At 37.9% G+C, this 23,181-nt stretch overlaps 2 protein-coding genes across 2 annotated transcripts; one reads left to right on the top strand and one right to left on the bottom strand.

Moving 5' to 3' along the window:
• Nucleotides 1–244: 244 nt before the first annotated feature.
• Nucleotides 245–7,909, top strand: LOC137267981 (cation-dependent mannose-6-phosphate receptor-like). The gene is made up of 6 exons (XM_067802442.1): nt 245–513; nt 2,832–2,995; nt 3,587–3,696; nt 4,005–4,144; nt 5,313–5,439; nt 7,080–7,909. The coding sequence occupies exons 1-6, from the start codon at nt 359–361 to the stop codon at nt 7,197–7,199; spliced, it is 816 nt and encodes a 271-aa protein (XP_067658543.1). The 5' UTR covers nt 245–358; the 3' UTR covers nt 7,200–7,909.
• Nucleotides 7,910–17,054: 9,145 nt separating this feature from the next.
• On the bottom strand, nt 17,055–23,087 carry LOC137267984 (NADH dehydrogenase [ubiquinone] 1 beta subcomplex subunit 5, mitochondrial-like). Its single transcript, XM_067802445.1, has 6 exons — nt 22,902–23,087; nt 21,372–21,457; nt 20,114–20,180; nt 18,631–18,692; nt 18,263–18,369; nt 17,055–17,525 (listed from the first exon to the last, which is right to left on the bottom strand). Exons 1-6 carry the CDS (start codon nt 23,011–23,013, stop codon nt 17,384–17,386), a joined length of 576 nt encoding a protein of 191 aa, XP_067658546.1. The 5' UTR covers nt 23,014–23,087; the 3' UTR covers nt 17,055–17,383.
• Between the last annotated feature and the right edge of the window lie 94 nt (nt 23,088–23,181).

The following is a 23,181-nucleotide window of genomic DNA, read 5'->3' as shown; positions in this document are numbered from 1 at the left end:
ATACCGGACAAGATTGTTTACGTAGACTTAATTACGTGAATCCAGTCGATTTATTTACGTGAATCCAGTTTCTGTTGCTTAATCACAGTGGTATTGCGCAAAACCCGCAGATGCTTATTAATTGAAACTCTAAACTGAGCTCCTGCGCTAAGATTCGTTGCAGCGCATCAATAACAATGAACCAGTAAGGACCATTGGCCAATCAGCATAGAGGAAAAAAGAGTGTCCGGTGCTGTTGTTAACATCACATGGACTTCCTGGTTTGTCGTGGTGCAAAGTAATCGGAGAAATTATATCGATATTTCTTCGTATTGTGTTGACGTATTTGTCAAGTTCGCTACTAGGATCCTGTTGCACAATGCAGAGTTTGATTATTTCAGTAATTGCAATTGTACACGTACTGACATTTCTGGAACCAGTAGGAGGATACACAACTAACACTGGGTGTTCGTTTCCGAAATATTCTGATTCGGCAAAGGATTATCCCAAACTCAAACCATTCATTGGAAAAAGGTGCTTACTTATCGAAAGTAATGTGTGTGTTGTTTGTGAAGATGACACAGTCTTTAGGCGACTAAATTAACTGACACCAGTCGCTGATAACGTTGTTGTTTTTTCTTTGTTGTTTGTCATTTTCGAAGCAATACCATTCATGACCTTTTGATAACTTCCAGTTTCAAGTTGAGTTGAGAGATTTAACATTTGGACTTTAGTCTTATTGCCAGCTGTTATCAGTTTTTTGGGCTAGAGTGCACTTTATCAATCGCAACCTGCGTGGCCTGCTGTAGAGCAATTAGCTCGCTATAACTTATAAGTGATTCTGTGCACTAGTTGTAACTCGCTGTTTTCTTCGCCATTTCTGTGAGTCTTGGGGTCAGGTACCCTTTCCAATCCTTGAGTATCTGACTTTTCTTAAGACTTGTGCAAGGTTTAGGGTATGTCACCCTTTTCTATCCTTTGGGTTTAATTTTAGGTACCCTTTACTATGCTTAGGTTTAGCGTATGTCACCCTTTCCTATCCCTTTCCTTAGGGTTAGGATTTAGTTTTTGGTACCTTTACAATACTTAGGGTTAGGGTATGGCATCTTTGTGATCCTGGGGGTTAGGGTTTATAGTTTGATGGACCCTTTTCAATCCTTAAAGGTTTGACACAGCTTTGGAGGCAAGCAGATCTTACCAATCTGTATGGTTTAGGGTTAGACCTGACCATAGGGTAGTGTAATTCAATTGTATCCAGTTGAAACACATTTCTCCCCATCCAGTACTCATTAGTACAGTACCAGAAAAAAATGAATGGGAAGGGTGTGGCACAGTGAGATGGTTTGTTTTTATTTCTTGCACTACCACTACACTTCTGTGTTCCCGTGACGGTCCGGGATAGAACAGGCCTTCAGCAACCCATGCTTGCCATAGAAGGCAACTCTTCTTGTCGTAAGAGGAGACTAATGGGAGCTGGTGGTCAGGCTCGCTGACATGGTTGACACAGGTCATTGGTTCCTAATTGTGAAGATTGATGCTCATGCTGTTGATCACTGGATTGTCTGGTCCAGACTCCATTATTTACAGGCCGCTGCCATACAGCTAGAATATTTCTGAGTACTAAACTCACTCACTCATTTACTATGATTCACTGTTATAGTGCTTGTGGTCCCGAGGTAGAGTGTCTACTAATTACATCACTAATTAACAAAGTCAATTATCAGGCGAAGAGTGTGCACTACTTCCACTTTTTTAATACAGTGCGTGTGATGTCTGTATTGTTCCATCATGTGGTATCCCAATGCTTTCGTATTCTTTCTGGAACTTCTTGCATTCATAACTAAGTTAAAGCTCACCTGTTTGTTATGGTTTATTATTTTATACCTGGAACTCAGACAGGCTTTTACATTTCCAGCCCAAACATAGCCTAATGAACATTGAATCATGCCTAGTTGACTTTAACATATGGGAAGTACAGCACTTTGCTGGATTACTGATTATTGGACGCTCCACCTAGGGACCATGAGCGCCTTCACAGTTAATGAGTACTCGTTTAACTGACTATAAGTACAACAGCATGAGAAACAAAACCAAACCTCTGCACATGCTTGTTTTGTTTCTTGTGTTTCTACCTCGATCTCCTAAGGATCGTAACGGGTTGTTTGCCTCTTCGGTGGAGATCGGTGGAACATGAGACAATATGTGATACAGCCAGGCAGCTTGGGTGCTATTGTGAGATAACTGCTCCCTGGCTCTGGCTGGCACTGCACCCAGTAAACTACATTATAGCTTACGTTTGACTATTTGAACTTTTAGTTTGACTTTCATGGACCTGAGGTGGTGGGGTAGCCTAGTGGTCAAAGAGTCCACTTGTCATGGCACAGATCTGAGTTGATTCACATTAAGAGTACGATGTGTGAAGTCCATTTCTGGTCTTGGTGTAAACTTAGGTTTAAATGTGTAGTTTTATGGTTGGTTATCCTTAGCTTTTAGGTTCCCTTCTTTTCAAGCTCCTATTTCACGGCTTTATGTTCCAAGTGATCAAAACACCCGTTACATGCAGTTGCCATTCTCTGTTTGAAACTTGAAACTCTATAAATTTGTGCTGTGTGTTTACCGTTACATGCAGTAGCTATTTTCTGTTTGGAACTTGAAACTCTATAGATTTGTGCTGATTTTCCTCACATTGCATTCAATTAATGTGTTAATAGAGGTAGCTTGTCAATAATTGATAACAGTATGAAAGTAATAACCACCCTGTCCACTGCTGTCTTTAAAAAATATGTAACATAGAAAATACAGGGTGTAAAAGTTTTATGATTATGTACATACTTTCTTTTCTGTTCTTTTAGCTATACGGTTCCCGATCCCTCGGGCAAGTATGTTTATACTGTTGCCATCTGTGGTGCTGTGAATGGGATTGATAATGTTGGTGCCATACAAGTGGATACAAAGGATTCAAAGAAACCCCCTGTCATCCTGGGATATTATAACAATGCTGATATCATATCTGGAAGTAAGTTGATTAAAGAGGTCCCCAACTGTATTACTTTGGAAAAAATATTTTGCTTTACATTCTGACTCTGAGAATACTGGGGCTATTATTTTTTATGCTGTAGTGACAATTGAATTCTTATGTGCATTGATTCATCAGCAATGATTCATCAAATTTGAATGTTTTTTTACCTTTTTTTTTCTCAAATGCATATGAATAAAGTGTTTAAAACATGGTGCCAACTATAACCCTACCCTGTTTTATGTGAAAAAGGAGTGTTTTAGTAATGTTTACATCAATCACACGGTTCAATATAAATACCTTGTAATGTGATGAATGATACATATTTTGTACAGGATATATTGTACCATTAGCCTTATATTGAGATACTGTTAGGGACTGCTCATAATTTATGGCTAGGTCATTTGATGTACCATGTGAATCCCCCACCCTCCTAATATTTATTTGCCTAACTGTAACCATGGTAACTAATTTGTGACCTGCACCTGCATAAGACTACACATCACCATGAAGATTCATGAGAGAAATAATAATAAATTTGTTGAAAAATATTTCGAGATCAACTGCCTCTAATAATATGTGTATTGCCAGCTGATTGGCTGTACCTCGAGTACCTTGGAGGTCATACCTACAACCGCCACTGCGGTGGAGAAGGGCGTCGAGCAGTCATCATGTTCACTTGCGATGAGTCCATTTCAGATGTGAGGCCAGTTCAGAATTTTCTTTTGTAACTGCTTGTCATTTCACGATACTTTTGAATGTGATATTCCAGGCCAGAGTAAGTCTTCAGAAACCCAGGCTCGTGTATTTGTGATATTCCTGGCCAAAGTAAGTCTTCAGAAACCCAAACTTTTATGTTTGTGATATTTCTGGTCAGAATAAGCCTTTAGAAGCACACACTCCTGTACTGGGGATCTTTTGGGCCAGAGTAAAGTCTCCAGTAGCATTTTATTTTGTGTCTCTTGTTGTTTTGATGTTCCTCATGTGATATTGCTTTCACATTTTTTAGCTGCATGCCCAGATGATTATTTTGGAGGAAAACAACAACAAGTCTGCTGACTGCTACTACCTGTTTGAGTTGAGTCATCAGGATATCTGTCCTACGAAGCCATCCAGTAACCTCAGCCTGGGGTCCATCTTCATCATAGTGTAAGTTGCACAGTAGAGAACTTGGTACCAAGGCTAAGTAAACTAAGGCTTGTTACACTGCTATACAGAGTCTAACAAACCCAATTATTAGGTTGTGTCAGCTAAGCTTTTCAATTGACAAATCAGAACACATCTTACCAAATTGCAAAAGCTGACATTCACTCATATCTTTTATTTGAATGCTATATTTTGTACAATCTCTACCAAATGATGCACATGCAGCACGCCACAACAGTGAGTAAACAGTCGCTGAAAACAGCATTTTCTGTCAATATTCAGGGTTTTGTAGTAAGCTGGTGGTAACCATGAGACAAGGAAGCCGAAATATCGGTGTTTTATACAGATTTTTGTTTGTTTAGAGATCTGTATCAGTGACTGGGAAAGTTTGTTAGTCCCGCCGAACCCTAGACAGTAGCCGTTGTCTGATTGGGTAAATCCCCTCGGTTGTCATAGGTCGCTCAAAGGTCATCTGACACAACCTTCTACTAAGTTTTGTTTGAGTGTAAGCAGTGCAATGAATAATACTGAGCTTAAGTGTGACTATACACTTCATGTTCAAAATCACTTCCAAAGCAGCAGGGTAATTTGGGTTTGCCAGTTACAATTCACGTTGTGTCTCCGCGTGGGGGTGGTGTATGGGGTGACGAGTTTACTCCCTGAAAGGAAGAGCCATCCTTTCTTCATTATTTGCAGATGAAGTTACAATCGTATCCCAGCAGACCTTTCAAAATAAAGCTGGACTGTTGCATAGTGCAGTGGAAAACAAAAATATCGAAAAACTCCAGTGCTGATACTTGTTTGCAATATGTAAATAAGCAATTAAGCATGAGTCAGGATAAGGAAAAATTGATACTTATCTTGATAAATGTGTGTAGTATGATTTTGATCACAGTCATGTTGTTTGTGTCAATGCCAATTTGTTTAGGTGAAAAATTGGTTTTGTACAAGACCTTTGCAGAATTTGGCAATTATGTTCTGTAAAGATCATCACATACTTAAGAATATTAAAACATTTTGCTTAAAAATTATGGGAAGCGTGGAGGGGTCAGTGATTTTGTACATGGCTTGCAGGGGGGTCACATACATAGTTCATAATATTTAGGCAGGTCATTCACATTGGACATGCTTCTCCATAAAAATCAGCAGCAGCATGACTCTTTTGTTGCAGCTTTTTCAGTTTGATAGCTGTGTACCTCTTCTTCGGCTTTCTGTATCAGCGGTTTGTTCTTGGTGCCAAGGGAATGGAACAAATACCGAACTACAGTTTCTGGGTCGATTTTGGAAATTTGCAGGCGGTGAGTAACTCAGTCGGTCAGGTTGGAGGAGGAGTTAGAGATTTGATAGATCCCCAGTACCCCTAACTGATTTTCTCGACAAGAATACACAAATAGTTCCCTATGTTGGAATTCCCAGAAAGAAACTGTGAAGATCTGGGTTAGAACTGATATTTCGTAACCCATGCTTTTCGTAAGAGACTACTAAGGTTATCAGGTGGTCATTCTTGCTGACTTGGTTGACACATCCTCGTGTCCCAGTTGTGTAGATCGATGCTCATCGTGTCAATCACTGGATTGTGATCAGATTGGATGATTTACAGGCTGCCACCATATTGATGAAATATTGCAGAGTTGGCATAAATGTAACTCACTAACACTCCCAGAAAAAAAGAGATCTCCGGAACACCATACAGGAATTCCAGGAAACAATGGACTTTCAGTACCCCATATCAATATAATATAATATCAATCTCAGCAGTCTTGTGCCATTGCTTATACAATTAACCCTTGGTTTTAACAAGGGATGGTGGGGTAGCCTAATGGTTAAAGTGTCTGCTCGTCACATCGAAGATCAAATTTAGATTCCCCACATGGGTACAATGTGTGGAGCCCATTTCTAGTGTAAAAGCAATGTAAAACCATACTTGCTGATTCATTTTTGTACAATCTCTCTCTCTATGTGTAGTGGTTAGAATGTGCAGCCTGAGAGCGGAAGGTCGTGGGTACAATCCCTGGATGCCTCATAGCAAAAGATGATATAATGTGGTACTTGTAATGGGTATAAGGTCTGGTTGACTCGGAGTCAGTGTAATGTCTGAGGGGTATTCATTTGTAACTGTTGCATGGTATCTCAGTGAGCCAGCACTATAAAACCAGTAAGTCTGGACTAGTACAAGCGGGCCACAATACATTGTCATTATATTACTGAAATATTCATATTCTTGTGTTATTGAACATTGTGTAGACAGGTTCTGAGAAGTATGTTTCATCCAAAAACAACGTATCGTGACTTTATTTTCATGTCATGTTATGATGTTACTTGCTCCCTCCCCCCACACTCTCTCACTCACTCCCCCACTCACTCTCTCCCTCACTCACTCCCTTCCTCACTCACTCCCTTCTGCAGTCACCAACCCACTCTCTCACCCATTAACTCACCCACCCTCTCACTCACTCACTCTCACTCACATTCCCCACTCATTCTCTCACTCACTCTTTCACTCACTCCCTGACTCACTCTATCCCTCACTCAAACACACACTCGCTCAACCACCCACTCACTCACGCTTACCCACCCACTATCTCACCCATTAACTCACCCACCCTCTGACTCACTCTCACTCACTCACTCTTTCACTCACTCCCTGACTCACTCTCTCCCTCGCTCAACCACCCACTCACTCGCGCTCACCCACCCACTCTCTCACCCATTAACTCACCCACCCTCTCACTCACTCTCACTCACTCACTCCCCCACTCACTTTCACTCACTCCCTGACTCACTCTCTCCCTTACTCACCCCAACCAACTCACTCCCGCACTCACTCTCACTCACCTGCTCTCTGCCCCTACCACTCACTCACTCACTCCTCCACCCACTTACTCATTCCCCTACTTACTCCCCATTCACTCACCCACTCACTCACTCTTTGTTGTAGGATGGGTGTAACTTTGTGTGCCGGAGTGGAGAAAACCGTGGACCTCGGACCTACAAGGGTGTAGGGGATGATCAACTAGACGATGTTGAGGAGAGAGACGACCACCTGCTGCCGATGTAGTGGGATGGCTTACAGTGTCATTGGGTGGGTAGCGGTGGGATGGGATGAAACGGGGAAAGATGAAGGTAGACTTATTTGCCTTAAGGGGTCTATTTCGTTCTTGTATTCTGCAAAAATACACACTCTCGAACTATGTAGACACTGAGTTAATGGGGTGGTGTAAGATGTGAAGTGTAAGGGAACCAGTTGTTGGGGTAAGGATATGGTGACAGAAGGGGTTGGGGAGGCTGTACATAGTCATGGGAAGATCTTACAATATCTGTCCTTTCTACATGGCCTTTACAGATGTCTCAGGACTTTACAGATGTCTGTTGATTCCCTATGGATGGCAAGGGATTCTTGCATGACAACTGTGGTTGATCATTGAGTGGGTTGAGGATTGGAGGGGATTGAGGGGGAGGTGGCACAGTGCTGCAGCTAGATGGTGCAATTGCAGGATTCTCACTAACTGTGGTTACCATAGTGTTTTATTTATGAATATATGAGCCAACAATGACAAAAATTTATAATTTGTAACACATTTTTATATATCCAATATGTAATTAGTTTCAAAGTATGAGTATTTTCACTGAAAACTATGTCAAACATTTGGAAATTAAAATGAAATATTGAAAGTATCAGAATTGAAAAAGAGGCTTCCTAAGCTCTGCGCATTGCTATTACATCTGTTTGCATATGAAGTTGATCACTTGATCACTGTACAGAGCTTGACTTGACATGGTTATTGGTGCACATTTTCTGAAAGTAGGGGCAAACTGGCTCCTTCGAAGGAAATCTGGTTGCAGCACAAGAACCTTGTTCTTGAAAGATTATTTCAAAGCAGAGCGAGTTGTAAAGGATTGTAACATGTCAAATATGTTTGATTTTCAGGAAATAGCAGAAACATTTTGTTTACTTTTTGCGTAATTGTCAAATCTAAGATGTATATTTTGAACAGGTAGCCACAGAAGGAGACCTAAAGAGTTATGGTTTCTTTTTTCATTTTCATTTTTCTCATCCAAAACTTTTTTTACTTTCATATGAAAGATGTCACCCCAATGACTGATGACATGTTACTGAATGAAAGTGTATTGTTTGGTTGGTTTTAGTATAGGCTCACAGTGTGGGTTGTTTGACACAGGTATGTGCTTTGGACAAGCATGCAGTGCTTCAAGGCACATATAAATATTGCTAACAATGTGAGACCCGTATAAAAGCTTTGTGTACATTCCAGGAAGAATCGTGACATTTGACTGTACTGTTTTCATGCAGAGTGGAAGTATGTTAGGTGCATTTATATCATTGGTGTATATAAGCGTTATATCACTAGAGTTGATTCTTGTAGCTCATGCATTAATTTTGTATATAGGTATCAGCATGGAGAGATCGGAGTGAAATTATCACAAAATATTCCTGGCTAGGTGGGCTTGCCTTCAGTTTCAAATATCTATTGTATTATGATCCACATGTGTGTAATTTTTTTATTTTCGACAAATAAATATTACTGGCAGGTTTGGTTGTAACCAATTCTGTGCAAAACAAACAAATTTCTGTCCATTGAGTTTATCCTACTGATGTTTAGTGATAGTTAGTATCCTGGACAAAAATGGTTAGGGATATTTGTAAATTTTGAAATTATGAATAGGGATGTATTTATTCATTGACAAACTGGCAAAAAATATCAGTCATAAAAATGCCAATATCCCTAACTTATTTTGTCCAGTATATGTATGTAATAGGTACGTGCCCATGGTTTTCATGTAATCTGTCAGGTCGAAACCCGATTATTTACAGACCGCCACCATGTGGCTTTATTATTGCTGAGTGTGGCTTGAACAGCAAACAAATGATGAAAGAGATTCTGAAATATTTATATGGAATAAGCCATAACTTTTGTAGCGATAATCAGTATGTCATTGATTTCAGATGTAAACTAAATTTATTATAATCAGTTTTGTGTATGAGAGGTGGTCGGCATATACATACATGTCGTTGTGGTGCTAGTTTCTGTTTTCAGTAACAGAATAGCTTACATTGGTAGATTTCATAGTCATGTGGCATGTTCCAGATTTGCCAGAACTAATTTGTGGGTTTTCATGTTGTTACTTGCTTTAATATGTGATAATAGTAATCAGAGGGGACTTTGGAAATAGTTGGTTACAGTTGTTGGTACATTATACCAGTGTTGGTTCAAACCGTTGGCGCTTTGTATTTCTGTTGGTTATGTTCGTCGGTAAGATGTGTCAGAGTTCATATTAACCATGTGTTCTACTGTACAGTGAAACTCAATCCTTCAACCAAATACAACTCTGGATTCTTTGTAAATGTTTCTTGTATCCAGAGTTATTATTATATTTTCAATTATAACAATACAAGTGCAATGCCTTAGTTGTATTGATACTATTTGCAAATACCTGAGTTGTATTGATACAGTTTGCAGTTCTTGAATTGTGTTGATACAAATTAGCAATACTTGAGTTGTATTCTTATAGGTTGAGGTACAAAGGTTGTATTTGTACAATTTGTAGTACCCAAGTTGTATTGGTACAATTTACTGTAGTTGAGTTTTATTGCTTCAATATGCAGTACTTAAACTGTATTGGTATAATTTGCAGTACTTGAGTTGAATTACTGTTCACTGTACAGGAGCTGTATCAATACTTGATCGGATGCTTGTGAAATGAATCGGTACATGCCTTTTTACCCCATTGTTTTTGCTTGAACTTCTCCATGTTCCTAAGGTCCGGCTAGGATTATGTTGTTACCATCAACCAGATGGTATTAATCTTATATTAGTGATATAGGTTTTTCTAATTTATTATGCAGTAAGATTTAGCATTTGTATTGTGAAAAGGTTAGATTCTACTATTGCCAGACATGGTATTCCAAATGTTCTAAGCATTTTACATTTTGAAATGCTTTTTGAATTATAGATTGAATCAACTCTCTTTACTCTGTTTTGCGGGCATCCTCGATACCTCCAGGGTATGCATTCCAGTAAATCTAAACTATACCCTAGATGCATCTACGTCTTGGCCCAATAATTTTCTTACCTACCTTTGCTGGCTCTGCATTGTCACAGTAGCCAATGAGATAAGCAGCTGTTATAACTGAACCAGGCAGTGTCAAAAAGATAGCATCGCAGCAATGAAGGTTTGTTTGCAAAGCGACTCCGATCTTGGGAAATTGATACAGACAAATTGTCAGGTCCGACACTTTCAAAAAATAAATGCAAGAACTCCTGCTACCTCATTCAGGGTTCCTCTGCATGAATTGTGTTGTCAAGACTAATCGGTTAGATAATTTAAAAAATAAAAGTGGGTTGTGATTGGCGTGTGCAGCTTCGTAGCATAGACACCTGATTGGATAAAAAGCCAGCCAAGGGATGTAAGAAAATGTACGGGCTGAACCGTAGATGCGTCCAAGGTATAGTGGAGATTTATCGGAACATATACCCTGGAGATATCGAGGATGTTTTGTGGGATACATTGATGAATTGTGACATTCCAAGTGCAAAATCCACACCATATATATCTAGCTGCCTTGTAGCTATCAACTGTTGTATTAATAGCATTTGAACTGTCCTCCACTGCATGTTATCTGAAAATATAACTTTTTTATAATTGTTTATGATTATAAGTGCCTCATATGTCAAGTTTCTAAGCACTCAGGGCTATTATTGTGTTAAATATGGTATTAAGAAAGTGATATAAAATTAGATTTTTAAAAATTCTTGGTAGTTAGTGAGTGAAGGAATTGAAGCTTGTCTGAAATTTCTATTTTGGGGGTTTAGAAATGCTTTTTAAAGATGTTTTAAGTTGAAAATCATGTTGTGATTATGATATTGTTAACTTTAAAATTGCCTTACTTTTGTTGATAGATTGATGGTAGATTGATATCGGTAGATTGATGGTGCATTTACCCTTTGATTGACTTGCATAATGAACAAAGATATTAGTGCTAGTTGATGTGATAGTTATTAATTTCTGTGTTCCCTAGGTGTATTTTTTTCTTGTTTATTTTCCCTTGTTTTCAGTAATAATGTGTGTATTTCAAAAACATCTTTCAGTAGTGCATACTTGACCCTCCCATAATGTTAATATAATCTACTCTCAATGTTATGTGGTTGGCATGTTGACTCCTCTAAACTAGCCTTCATAAAATACTGATAGCAATGTTTGCATTGGTTCTGTTATAAATTAGTAAAATAAACTTGTTGGTGATATTGTAGGAATGCCTGAAACCTGTTTGAGGCAGATTAGGACTAACGTTGACCCATTGTTAGTACCACCAGCTGTTTTGGCAACAGCTGTTTTGACAGTAATAGTTCTGTCTGTGTCTGTTTTGCATTTAAATAGAAATCTGTACTATCATCTTCACTTCTTAGTCAGTGGTTAGGGCTGATTAGGAACATATAGGGCCCTACTGATGGATTTAGTTTAATTTTATGCTATATGTATGCCACAGATGTGTAGGTATTTTCTATTTAAGTCAATGTTCTGAATACAATTCAAGAAATATTAATATATTTGATTTTTTGTTTAATCCCAACAGCATATAATTTTGCAAAGGTATAAAAGAATTGTTTCATATTATTTTTTTTATATAATGTTGAATTTAATTATGAGATATTTTTTTTTAATTGTATCATTAACCCTTGAATTCTTACTTTGTTTGATTCTCAGCTTCTTTTATATTTAATGTTGAATTTAATTATGAGGCATTTTTAAAAATTATATCATTAACCTTGGAATTCTTACTTTTTTTCATTCTCAGCTTTCTGCATTTGAAAATTGGTTTAAGATGCCAAATCCCCCCAAAAGTAATTTGTAAAACACTGGAAAACAATGAGTCCTTTCTTTGGTGATTCAGAAATAGATGTCTTCCCAAGGAGATTTGAATTGAAGTTTTTAAGAGTAGTAATGAAGAAATAAAAAGTTAAATTTTTTTCTGGATTGCGCTAATCTAGATTTTGTACTCTTGTACAATTGAAGTAAACTGAATAATACTCATAATTTAGAGCGCAGCTATTGTCCATTACATACTTACAAAAATATAAACAGGAGTGAGAACTAACAGGTTAAATCTTAAGTTATTTTGTTTTGGTGAAGAATTTCGTGTTATTTCGTGACAGGAAATCTAGATATTTCTGTGTATTTGAATAATTATGATACCGATTTGTTTGCGGATGAGTTTTGTTATAGTGTATAGGATTTAGTGTCAGTAGTTCTCTTTGTATATTATAGGGTTATATTTATCGTGTGGAATGCACAGTATTTGATAATTGTGTGCTATTGTCAGATTCTGCTGGACATTGGCTGCTAGTTTCTGATGCCTGGCCATGAAAAATGACCAAATTCAGTCATGTTTCTTTCAAATACCCACACCACCTTAACACCAGGAATAGGGTAGCATGGTGGTTAAAGTGTTAGCTTTTCATGACAAGGTCCAGGTTCGATTGCCCACATGGGTACAATGAGTTAAGACCAATTCTTGTGTACCCTGCCATGATATTGCTGGAATATGCTTGTATAGGAACTGTCACCACTCAAAGTTAAGTTTGAATTTAGTGCCATTTGATAAGTAACACTGTAGTAGTATGAGCATAGAACCATTATCCTTGTTTTGCCTTGTTTTGTTTAGTCCTGGATATATGATGTTGATTAGGAACAGTTGCCAAGGAGATGTAGATGCAGAATAGTGCTCTATTCGAGGTGCCAGTCCAGTCTGAAAACAGATATGATACTGCTCTTCATGAAGATCTGATGATACTGCAGAGCTTGTTGGGTGATATTTCAGCCTATCAGCATCAGGCTTCAAAATTCAAATTAAAATTACCAGCAGAAGTGGTTTCATGTCCTAAAAACAATATATCAACCTTTTCTAAAAGGGGAAAGGCGACTGCTGTGAAAGGTATTGCTGCATTTGATATATATACTTTAGAACAATATTTGAGGGTATGGAAAAATGCAGAGATGAAACTTAAACTATTTATGCTACTCATAAGAATTTAAGGAACCACCTGATGATTTTATATTCCTAAATGACAGCAGATTAAGTATAATCTTTAATTCTTTTGAGTGGTATATTAATATTATGGACTTAAAAGAACTGGTACAAGTACCTTGGAATTTTTAAAGAATTTTGCTCAAATTTTGCCGGGTATCAAAATATGGTCACTCTAAGTCAAAGGTTTGAACAGTAGATGTGGGTTGTTCTTGTTTGTGAATCTGAAGCTTTCCAACTTTTTAAAACAAAGCCAACTGATATTCTTCCTGTGCTTGTGGTCTTCATTCATTCATCTTTCTGAGAATATATACATTTCATTGTGGATGTCTTATTTTTAGTAAACTCATACCTTTGATTAAAAGTATCATTGAAAACAGCAACATGTCTTTGAGATAGCGCTAGTTTCTGCTGAAGGTTGAGAAAGAAACTCCCCAAGTATTTGGGTGTACATTACTTCAGTTTTGAAGATGAAAAGTATCTGATCTATTTATACTGGACAAAATATGTCAGGGATATTGATGTTTTTGTGGTTGATATTTTATCAGTGCGTCATTGAATGGATAGATCCTGCATAATTTCAAAATTTACATATCCCTCACTGTTTTTTGTCCAGCATACAATGTCCATGACTAATTGATATTTTACAGTTATCTTCACAGGAAACTTGTTTAATTCGGTTTAGACATTTGTATACAAGGATATCATTAAAGGTCACATGCAACCAAAAAATCAAACATAATTAGAACACAATTATCACTTATTCGTGACATCTAATATACATTGCTGCTTGTTAAAAAGACAAATAAACAGAATTATAAGCATACAATCGCGATTCAAAAGTGCAATATTTTGTATTTGGGGTTACTTCCCTTGAAAAGGAGTCCTTTGGAGACCGAACCCAGTCATAGCGGGTGGCTGTGCACTCAAGTGAAACTATTGCTTCCGATTGGCTGGTTCATTTGCTGATACGCTGAGGGCTCATTGTGTGTTCAGAAAGATGATCTGTTTGATGGGCATTTTACAAGTATGGCTAGTCACTAGAAAGTAAGATTCTTTATGGACAACCACTTCTTTTATTGTACTTGATGCATCGTTTCAGTATGGATTCATATACCGTTTTCAAACAAAATCATATACACTAGAAGAAGTTGTTATCCATAGAGAATGTATATAGAGATGTTGGGTTTTGTAAATACACATTCTCTGAATGTGAGTTCGAACAAATCAAAAATCCCAGCAGAGATGGTGAACTACTGTGTGACTGGAAAGTGTCATCCGTCCAAGTACAAAGCAGGACTTTAAGCTGACAAGGGTTTGCACCAGTTTCCCTCTAATCCAATCATCCAAAAAAATGGCTGTAGTTTGTTTGCAACCCACAGACATAAAAACTTGTCATGTGTACAAGTATCACACCTGCTTAATTACATAATGTAGAAGAGACAGGACTCGGGTGCATGGGTCATAAATCAATTTATTTTGTTTATGGCGTATAGCCTGATAGGTGTTAAGTTCAAAATGCATGTGGTCAATGTTTGAAGTTGTCTATTGTATATTGTCTTTAGCAGACAGACAGGCAGACATACAGGTGTCAATAAACCAGACATTGAGCTTTCTGTGTGACAGAGGCTACTTACTACAATCAACAAGTTTTTATGTAATGAGTAGATTATTTACTTGTTTGTGTACACAACCAAAATAAGACTACTGCTCACGACCTCATATTCTGAGCATGCATACTGTTTCAAGCTCCACGAACCTATTCACTGCGCATACGTTATGAGCGCAGCGCAGCTGTTGAAACCAGTTTTTCCCCCAGCGCTGGGGGAAATTTAGTGAATCGTATGAACTCCGATTTTGCTGGCTGTTTTTTTTCATCGCGTTTTTTGCAATTTTATAGGCTGAATTGGCACTTTTCATGATTTGTTTCGGTAAGTGGATACCTAAAGGTATCAGAATCTGCAGAGTTGTGTTTTATGTTGCATGTGACCTTTAGGTTTGAGATTATTTAAAGTATTTTTGTATGAATGTCTTGTGGCAATGAATGACTGTTCTCATGATCACTTAAAATACTTATCTGATTCTTTTACATCACTATAATCTACTGCATTATGACCAATGATCTATAGTTCTATATAGTCTTTGTGTGAAATCATCTGCTACCATCTCAATATTTTTGTTGTGTGTATTCTGTGTCAAGCAAACAGTTATCACTTGATTGCCTTGGTAGTCGTCATCATACATATCTACATAGGTTTAAATGAGCAAAACAGTTCTGAAAAAAATAGAAAAGAAATTAATTCAACACCATTATGTCCCAGATGAAATTGCAAAATTGATAAAAATTATGAATGCGTGTCTTCATATTCCTCCAGCTGTTTGTAGTTTATTTCTGGATATTAACATCTAATTGGCAGAACTTTTGATTTAGTATCTTGTGCAACTTAATGCAAATGTTTGTAATTCAGTTACATTAGAAAGTGCAGTTCAGTGTTTTATGTATGTTATACCACTGCTGTTGAGTGACATACTATGCTACTCAAAAGGAGTTAAGGATGTCAGTTGTTCATATTGCGATAGTTAATCTGTCATGGAATCACAGAATAACCAGAGAGTCAGCTGGTCCTTAACATCTTTTGAGCTGCATTTGTTTTATCTGTATATATATTATCCTGAAACCATGAACAGACACTGATGTATATTTCTCTGTATTACATACACAATCAATTACGTGGTTGAAATAAAAGTATTCATTTCTCACACTTCAAAGCTGTTGTTGTTTTGCAATTAAATGTGTACCCGATATGGCTGTTTCAAGTACTGGTTTTCTTGCATAAGTCAAAGCTGCATTTGATGTGGCCTTGAACAGTACAGTGGATGCTGTCAAAACCAGCATCTGTGTAATCCAGCAAGTTGTGAACACCAGCATAAAATGGTTCCTTCAGTGGCTTGTACATTTATCATCAGCTTTACAATCCAGCACATTGACTAAAATGGATGATTTCTTCAGTCCCAATGAGTGCCGGATTATACAGCTTCCACTGTAGTTTTGTGCTTCTTTGTAACCACTGTTCATACTAGTGTGGAACAAAAGAACTGAGTGTTTGTTACTGTCACACTCACCAATAATCCTACTCTATGATGTGATTCTGGACCAGACAATCACATTATTTATAATTCATCCACACATTTTGTGCATGCATGCATAAGCCCAACCACCCAATCTTCATACAACACACAATTTCCAGAAAAAGCACACAGGCCTACTGTCCAGACCATTCTGAGTATACAGTGGAAGCTGTCTAAACCAGCACTCACTGGGGTGGGACAGATAACCCGGTTTAGACAATGAGCCAGATTAGAAGCTCTGATGATAATTGTAACAATGCACAGATGGGATTTTATGATGGTGTTAACAACTTGACAACTTGCCAGCTTCCACTGTAACTGGAATGATTCTGTGAACACCAAATACCGTGACAGAAAATCTAAAGGGCCCTTTAATGTTGAGCTATACAAAGGAGGAAAGCCTGAAGTGGGCAGTTACAGTTCTCGACTCAACATTCTGTTTTGAGTTACGTCCTCCCCACCATTTATCGATCACTTTCCCCATAGTTTTATCACGGAAGTAATTTGGACATGTTTTTTAAGTGTTGATGCTATTTACAGGGGCTTGTATTTCTGAAAATAATATGTCCTGGGTCCAAAAAGCATACACAGATATCCATATACCTATGAAGAAGGATACTTTGTGCGCGTTACATCCCTTTCTGGGTTTATAGGTGATGATTTGGACACCTTTCCTAAGTGTTGATGACCATGCCTGGATGGATCAAACAACATATGGTCCTCAAGAACAAAACAATTACATTGTTAAATGTTTAATATATATACAGAATGCCACTTTCTTAAAGAAAGTAACACCTACCACTTTCACACAAAATGATTCCTCCTCTGAAATGGTGGAACTCCACACAAACAATTCAGCCATGGACAAATGTTTGGAAAAATATGTATCAATCAGATAAGTAGAAAACACTTCCCATTCATTTGCTTCTAAAAGCTTAAATTCTACGAGACTTGATCAGCTTTTTAACCACCATCAGGGTTAGCAAGCTGACTAGGAACATGGAATCCTCAACGGAAACAATAAGAAAAAGTGCCATGGCATAAGTGTCATTGTCTACTGTTCATGTGAGTTATCGGGTTCCTTGCAGTTTGCGGTCGTATTCTGCCGCTTCCTTAGCTCGGTCGATGCGGGATTTATCCATGGGTACATAGTACCAGCCCTTGTAGTCCTGCCGGGAACTCATGAGATCCTTCACTTTCTGGTCCAGAAGCCTGAAATAATGAAATGTTTTATAGTATAGTTGAATACTATTTGTGCTGACTGATCACCAAGTTGGCCCATAAAATAATGAAGTTTTGACCAGTTGGTTGGTTTGTTGTTTAACAGAGCACTCAGTAATATTTCCGCTATATGACTATATCTGTAAATAATCAAGTTTGGACCAGACAATCCAGTGATCAACAGCATCAACCTACACAAATGGGATAGGATGACGTGTCAACCAAGTCAGCAAGCCTGACCACCCAATCAATGGCATGGGCTAATGAAGATCAATTCCAACCTGGATCTTCACAGATTGAGTCTTGACAGAAATTGATATTATGAAGAATAAGTGCATGCCAGTGTACTGTGACAACTGAATCCGACTTGTATGACAAGCACAGGATGCCAGAGGACCTGATCTTACCTAAATGGTAATATCTGAAGTTAAGTATTGTTTAGCAAACACTTTAACCATTAAGTTACCCCACCGTCTGCTCAACAAAGGGTCACAGTGCTATGGTGATTGCAACGTCAATACTTGAAAACAGACTTGCAATTACTGCAGCACAATCTCTTCCTGAAATTCGGACCATGGTTATAAAGTAGGATTCAGATCTATTATTAGCAGATCATGCATGGCTTATGCAAATAATAATTAAATGATTCAAACTGTGGCATCAACAGTGTCCCATTTTTCAAATCACAGATCCGTTCTTCTTTGTTTTCAAACATATAAAAATCTCACTTGAATTTTCTTTTCTCATTCTGTTCATGTAAAATATGAAGTGTCCTCTCGTATCTCTGCTCTGGTGATTCGTAGACGTACTTAGCCAAGAAGCGTACTATAGGACTCTGAAAGTAGATATTTCATGACATTTTTACATCACTGAAGTGTGAAAATCACAGCTCACATGGCTGAAAGTTAAGAATATACAGTTCCATTTAGAAAGTGGTCAAGTGTAATGTCATATTTGGGATTACATTTTCTTGATAAAAGTAAAAGTCTAATCTAAAATATAACGTCTTATATCTGACTACTTTCTAAATGACACTGTATATTTGTATCAGTATAGTACTGATGTTACAACATCATGGATACATAAACATTCCTACCTTATGGTACTCCCAGTGTTTGGGTTCATAGTCTTCAGGGATGTCAGAGAGCTCAGCAGGACCTGTAATAGGAACAAGAACATTGACTGGTTCTTAGTAAGTTTTTAAGTCCTGTACAAAAATAACGTCATACAAATTAGTTGCTCTGCACCAAGTTGTCACTGATGCAAAAAAAAAAAGATTCCATTACTGCGATCAAAACTGGATCATCATAGGAATCAAATTGTAACCATAGTGTCTGGTTTGGAATTTGCTGGGTTTTTTTTCAGATTGTTGATTAACACTGCACTGAACAATATGCCAGTTATATAGCAGCAGTCTGTTAATATCTGAGTCCTGATCAGACAATCTAGTGATCAACAGCATGGACACTGTACTACAAAACGATGGGATAGGATGACATGTGTTAATCAAGGCAGAGAGCCTGATCACCCAATCCCATGAAACGAGCTACAATTAGAGAGAGTTTGTGATTTGGGGAAAACAATCTCATTAAAAAACACATCATAGTTCTCGCTACTGTTCAAACAAACATCTCAGGCCATGATGCTACATGTCTACCAAGTCATTGACCAATCCCATTAGTCACAAGCTGGGTATTCAGAGCAGATACTTGTTGTGCGACGGATTCCATAAAATTCGCGTTCACTTGGACAAACATTTGAAACAGATGACTCTCCACATCCTGGAGTGAGTTAGTTTGGTTTTACACTGTTTTTAACAATATTCCAGCAATATAACTGCAGGGGATGACAGAAATGGATTTCATTTATTTTACCCATGTGGGGAATTGAACGCAGGTCCTCCTTGTGAGGAGCAAACACTTTTACCACCACCCTACTGCCTCTCCACATCCTGGACATCAGTGACTTTTCATAAGTTCATAAAGAATGTACAATTATCTACTGATGTCATACTATAGTCTTGAGTCCTAGGACCCTAATCACAAAGCATTTGTAGTGCTACGTCATTCATAAACCAGTGATGTAGAAAAGAAACTGAAAGAGAATTAGAGAGCAATGTGGCAGTAAAACTTCTAAAACAAGGCCATGTACTCAAAAGAGATAAAATGAGACAAGTGAGTGAGTGTGTTTAGCTTAACACCGCACTCAGCAATATTCCAGCTATGTTGGTGACGGTCTGTAAATAATCGAGTCTGGACCAGACAATCCAGTGATCAACAACATGAGCATCGATATGGGAACCGATGACATGTGTCAACCAAGTCAGCGAGCATGGTCGCCTCTTAAAGCAAGCACGGGTTTGCTGAAGGCCTATTCTACCCCAGGACCCTCACTGGACAAAAGGAATCACAACTGTACAGTGACCTAAAAGTTAATAGAACTGCTGACTTGGGTAACCATCTGCCTTGTGGGTAACCATCTGCCATAACCTTGTGCATGATATTCAGCATGAAGAAATCCCCATTACAAAAATTGTAGCTGCTCTTGTCTCTCAAAATTTGTTGGATACATAAACTCACCTATGAAGACATTGGCATAGAAGATCAGTGCCAACATTGGTACCATGCCAATAACGATGAAGAAATGCTGAAAGTTAGAGAATTTGGTGAATTAGCCACAAGGGGTACTTTCATTTCACAAAGATGACATCCAGGTATGACTGACATTAACTTCCATGCTCTTACACTGACTTATGACAATGATAGTCTTTTGATAACTCTGTAAGGCCCTGTATCCTAACAGCATTAAGTAAGCTTTTTTGACACATTCTACTATAAATTACAATGTGCAAGAAGCAAATGTTTCCCAGTAAAATGATTTCCAAATAATCAATGCCTCTCTTTGACAGGGATTTTGTCAGGAAAATATTCAGTTAAGAGATTATTATGACATTAGTCGCCTGTAACAAAAATGGATAGGATGCTGAAGAAGAATTCTCATCTGCATCTTCACTGGTTGAAACAAAAACAAAAAACGAGCTAAAATTAGAGAGAGCTTGTGACTTTGGGGAATCCAATCTCATTAAAAAACGCATCTTAGTTCTCGCTACGGTTCAAAGATTTCAGGCCCTCATGTCACAAAGGTTGCTACCTATGCCTACCAAGTCACTCTGTGAGGCCCTGCATGCTAACAGCATTAAGAAATGAAAGTGTACTTTTTTCACACATTCTGCCATAAATTACAATGTGCAAGAAGCAAATGTTTCCTATTAGAATGATTTCCAAACAGGTTAAGCTCCTTTTTGAGAGAAGGATTTTGTCCACGAAAAATTTAATTCAGAGATTTTTATGACTTTAGGAAATGTAGATAAGACATATTTCAATACCATTACCATGATTAGGAAAACTTAAAAGCAGTCAGTACCCAGGTAAATAAATAGATCTGAAAGCTAATTGTATTCTATAACCAATCCTTATTTCAGCAGCTGCCGAAAGTGAGTGAGTGAGTGATTTCAGTTTTATGCTGCACTCTGCAATATTCCAGCTATATGGCAGTAGTCTGTAAATAATCGAGTGTGGACCACAATCCAGTGATCAACAGCATGAGCATTGATCTGTGGAATTGGGAACCGATGATTTGTGTCAACCAAGTCAGCAAATCTGACCGCCTGATCCTGACAAGCATAGTCGCCTTTTATGGGAAGCATGTGTTGCTGAAATCCTATTCTACCCCATACCTTCATGGGTCCTGCTGAAAGAATTCTAAATCACAAAGTCAATTAGGGTTAAAACAACAACAAAAAGAATTAAACTTAAAAAAACCCAAATATCTACAAACCATGTCATCCTTCCATCGCTCCCACTCAAAGCGGGAAGGCACAACTTCCAAGGTTTTCTTATGGTCTCCCATCTGCCGTACTACAACTTTAAGAACAAAGCACATATTGTCTCAATATCTTGCTTAAATGAATGCATGAACAGTATCACTGATCATACACTCAGTGGATTCTTCAGTTCATGTTTATTGCATAAACAGAAATTAGTACCTAAATTGTTATATAAACTGTTTAGCGTCTGAGTTGGGAAGGCATAAAATCATCAGTTATGCTGATATAATTTGTTCTTTTTGTCACAGTAATGGTTTACATTAGGTGTAAGATGAATTCCATGTTCTGTTTATGTGTGGATATATGAAGATATATCACATACATAAGACAAAAATGCCTTCATTTATCATGCTTATGTACACTTTTTAACCACAGTTTTGATATAACTTTATTAGGCTAATTTCTTGAAACAACAACAACAACAACAACAACAACAACAACACAAACACATTACTTTGCCTTGGACATCTCCTCTGTCATGATATTACAATGTTTTATTCATTACATTCATAGTACTAATACCTAAGCATCTACAACATGATGTACCCATGTGCATCATGTTTTCCTTTTATATCAGGCAATGTTATCAGTTGCGTGATGTGACGTAATCCATACTGTGTTCCTTTATGTCATCAATAACAGTGACACTATAACATTAGGAACTTTATATATAACCTAACCCTAAGGATAATTAATTTGTGTTTATGGTAAAGAGTGAGTGAGTGAGTGAGTTTGGTTTAACGCCGCTTTTAGCAATATTCCAGCGATATCACGGCGGGGGACACAAGAAAATGGGCTTCACACATTGTACCCATATGGGGAATCGAACCCGGGTTTTCGGTGTAACGAACGAACGCTTTAACCATTAGGCTACCCAACCGCCCCTTATGGTAAAGATGTGTCATCTCCCTATGGATTGGGAAGGTAGGTTAATAGAAAAGATGTCAGCTCCCCATGGATAGAAAAAATGTGTTTTATAGCAAAGGCTTGTCAGTTCCTCAGACCAAAGGAGGGGATGTTAAGAGTGGCCCATTCTAATGGTGTTGTGATAGCAGCAACTCATTGTAAATTGCAGTTAGCAAAATTCCAATAACAGTGAAATATTGCTCACTTTAGTCAGGTGGCTTTCACACCTGATGGGGGAATGTCAGAAATTGTGTGCCACATTCTAACCTTTGATGGGCTGAACCAAAACCCTGGCAAAATTTACTGATTAAAATTCTATCAAAGTAGGCAAAGACTACGCCAAACTGAAGGACTATTAGCAAGACAGATCATGGTTTACTAGGAAAGATAATCGGCAAAGTCTGAGGTCGTCCTACAGTTTATGTCAGTAGATAAACCGAAACCATACATGCAATACGCTGTATATATATATTTATGTATTTATCATATTTATGGAACTCAACCGGTGCCCGCGTCAGAATTGATATGAACAAGATTGCCTTTCCCTGCTTATTCCAATACCATTGCAAATGTACCTGTACTTGGTGTCTTAGATGTGTTTGCAAGCAGTTGTGCCCGAGTACAGGCCCTCAAAAGAAGCGAACGGCCCCCCTGCATAGAGGGCCTAAGGACACTCAAGACCACCATCTTGAACGTGAAGGGCACGACAGGTGCGCACTGAATAGTTTAACATGATGTTCTAGCAATACAATTTTATTTCTAGCAAAGGAAAATTAGTATTCCATGAATATCTCCAAGATACATATTGATTTTGTCGTAATAAAAACTTTGAAACAAAAACACGTACGTTTCGAA

Source organism: Haliotis asinina, chromosome 16, assembly GCF_037392515.1.
Source record: "Haliotis asinina isolate JCU_RB_2024 chromosome 16, JCU_Hal_asi_v2, whole genome shotgun sequence".
Taxonomy (NCBI): Eukaryota; Metazoa; Mollusca; class Gastropoda; order Lepetellida; family Haliotidae; genus Haliotis; species Haliotis asinina.
This window is presented reverse-complemented; position numbering and strand designations above follow the sequence as displayed.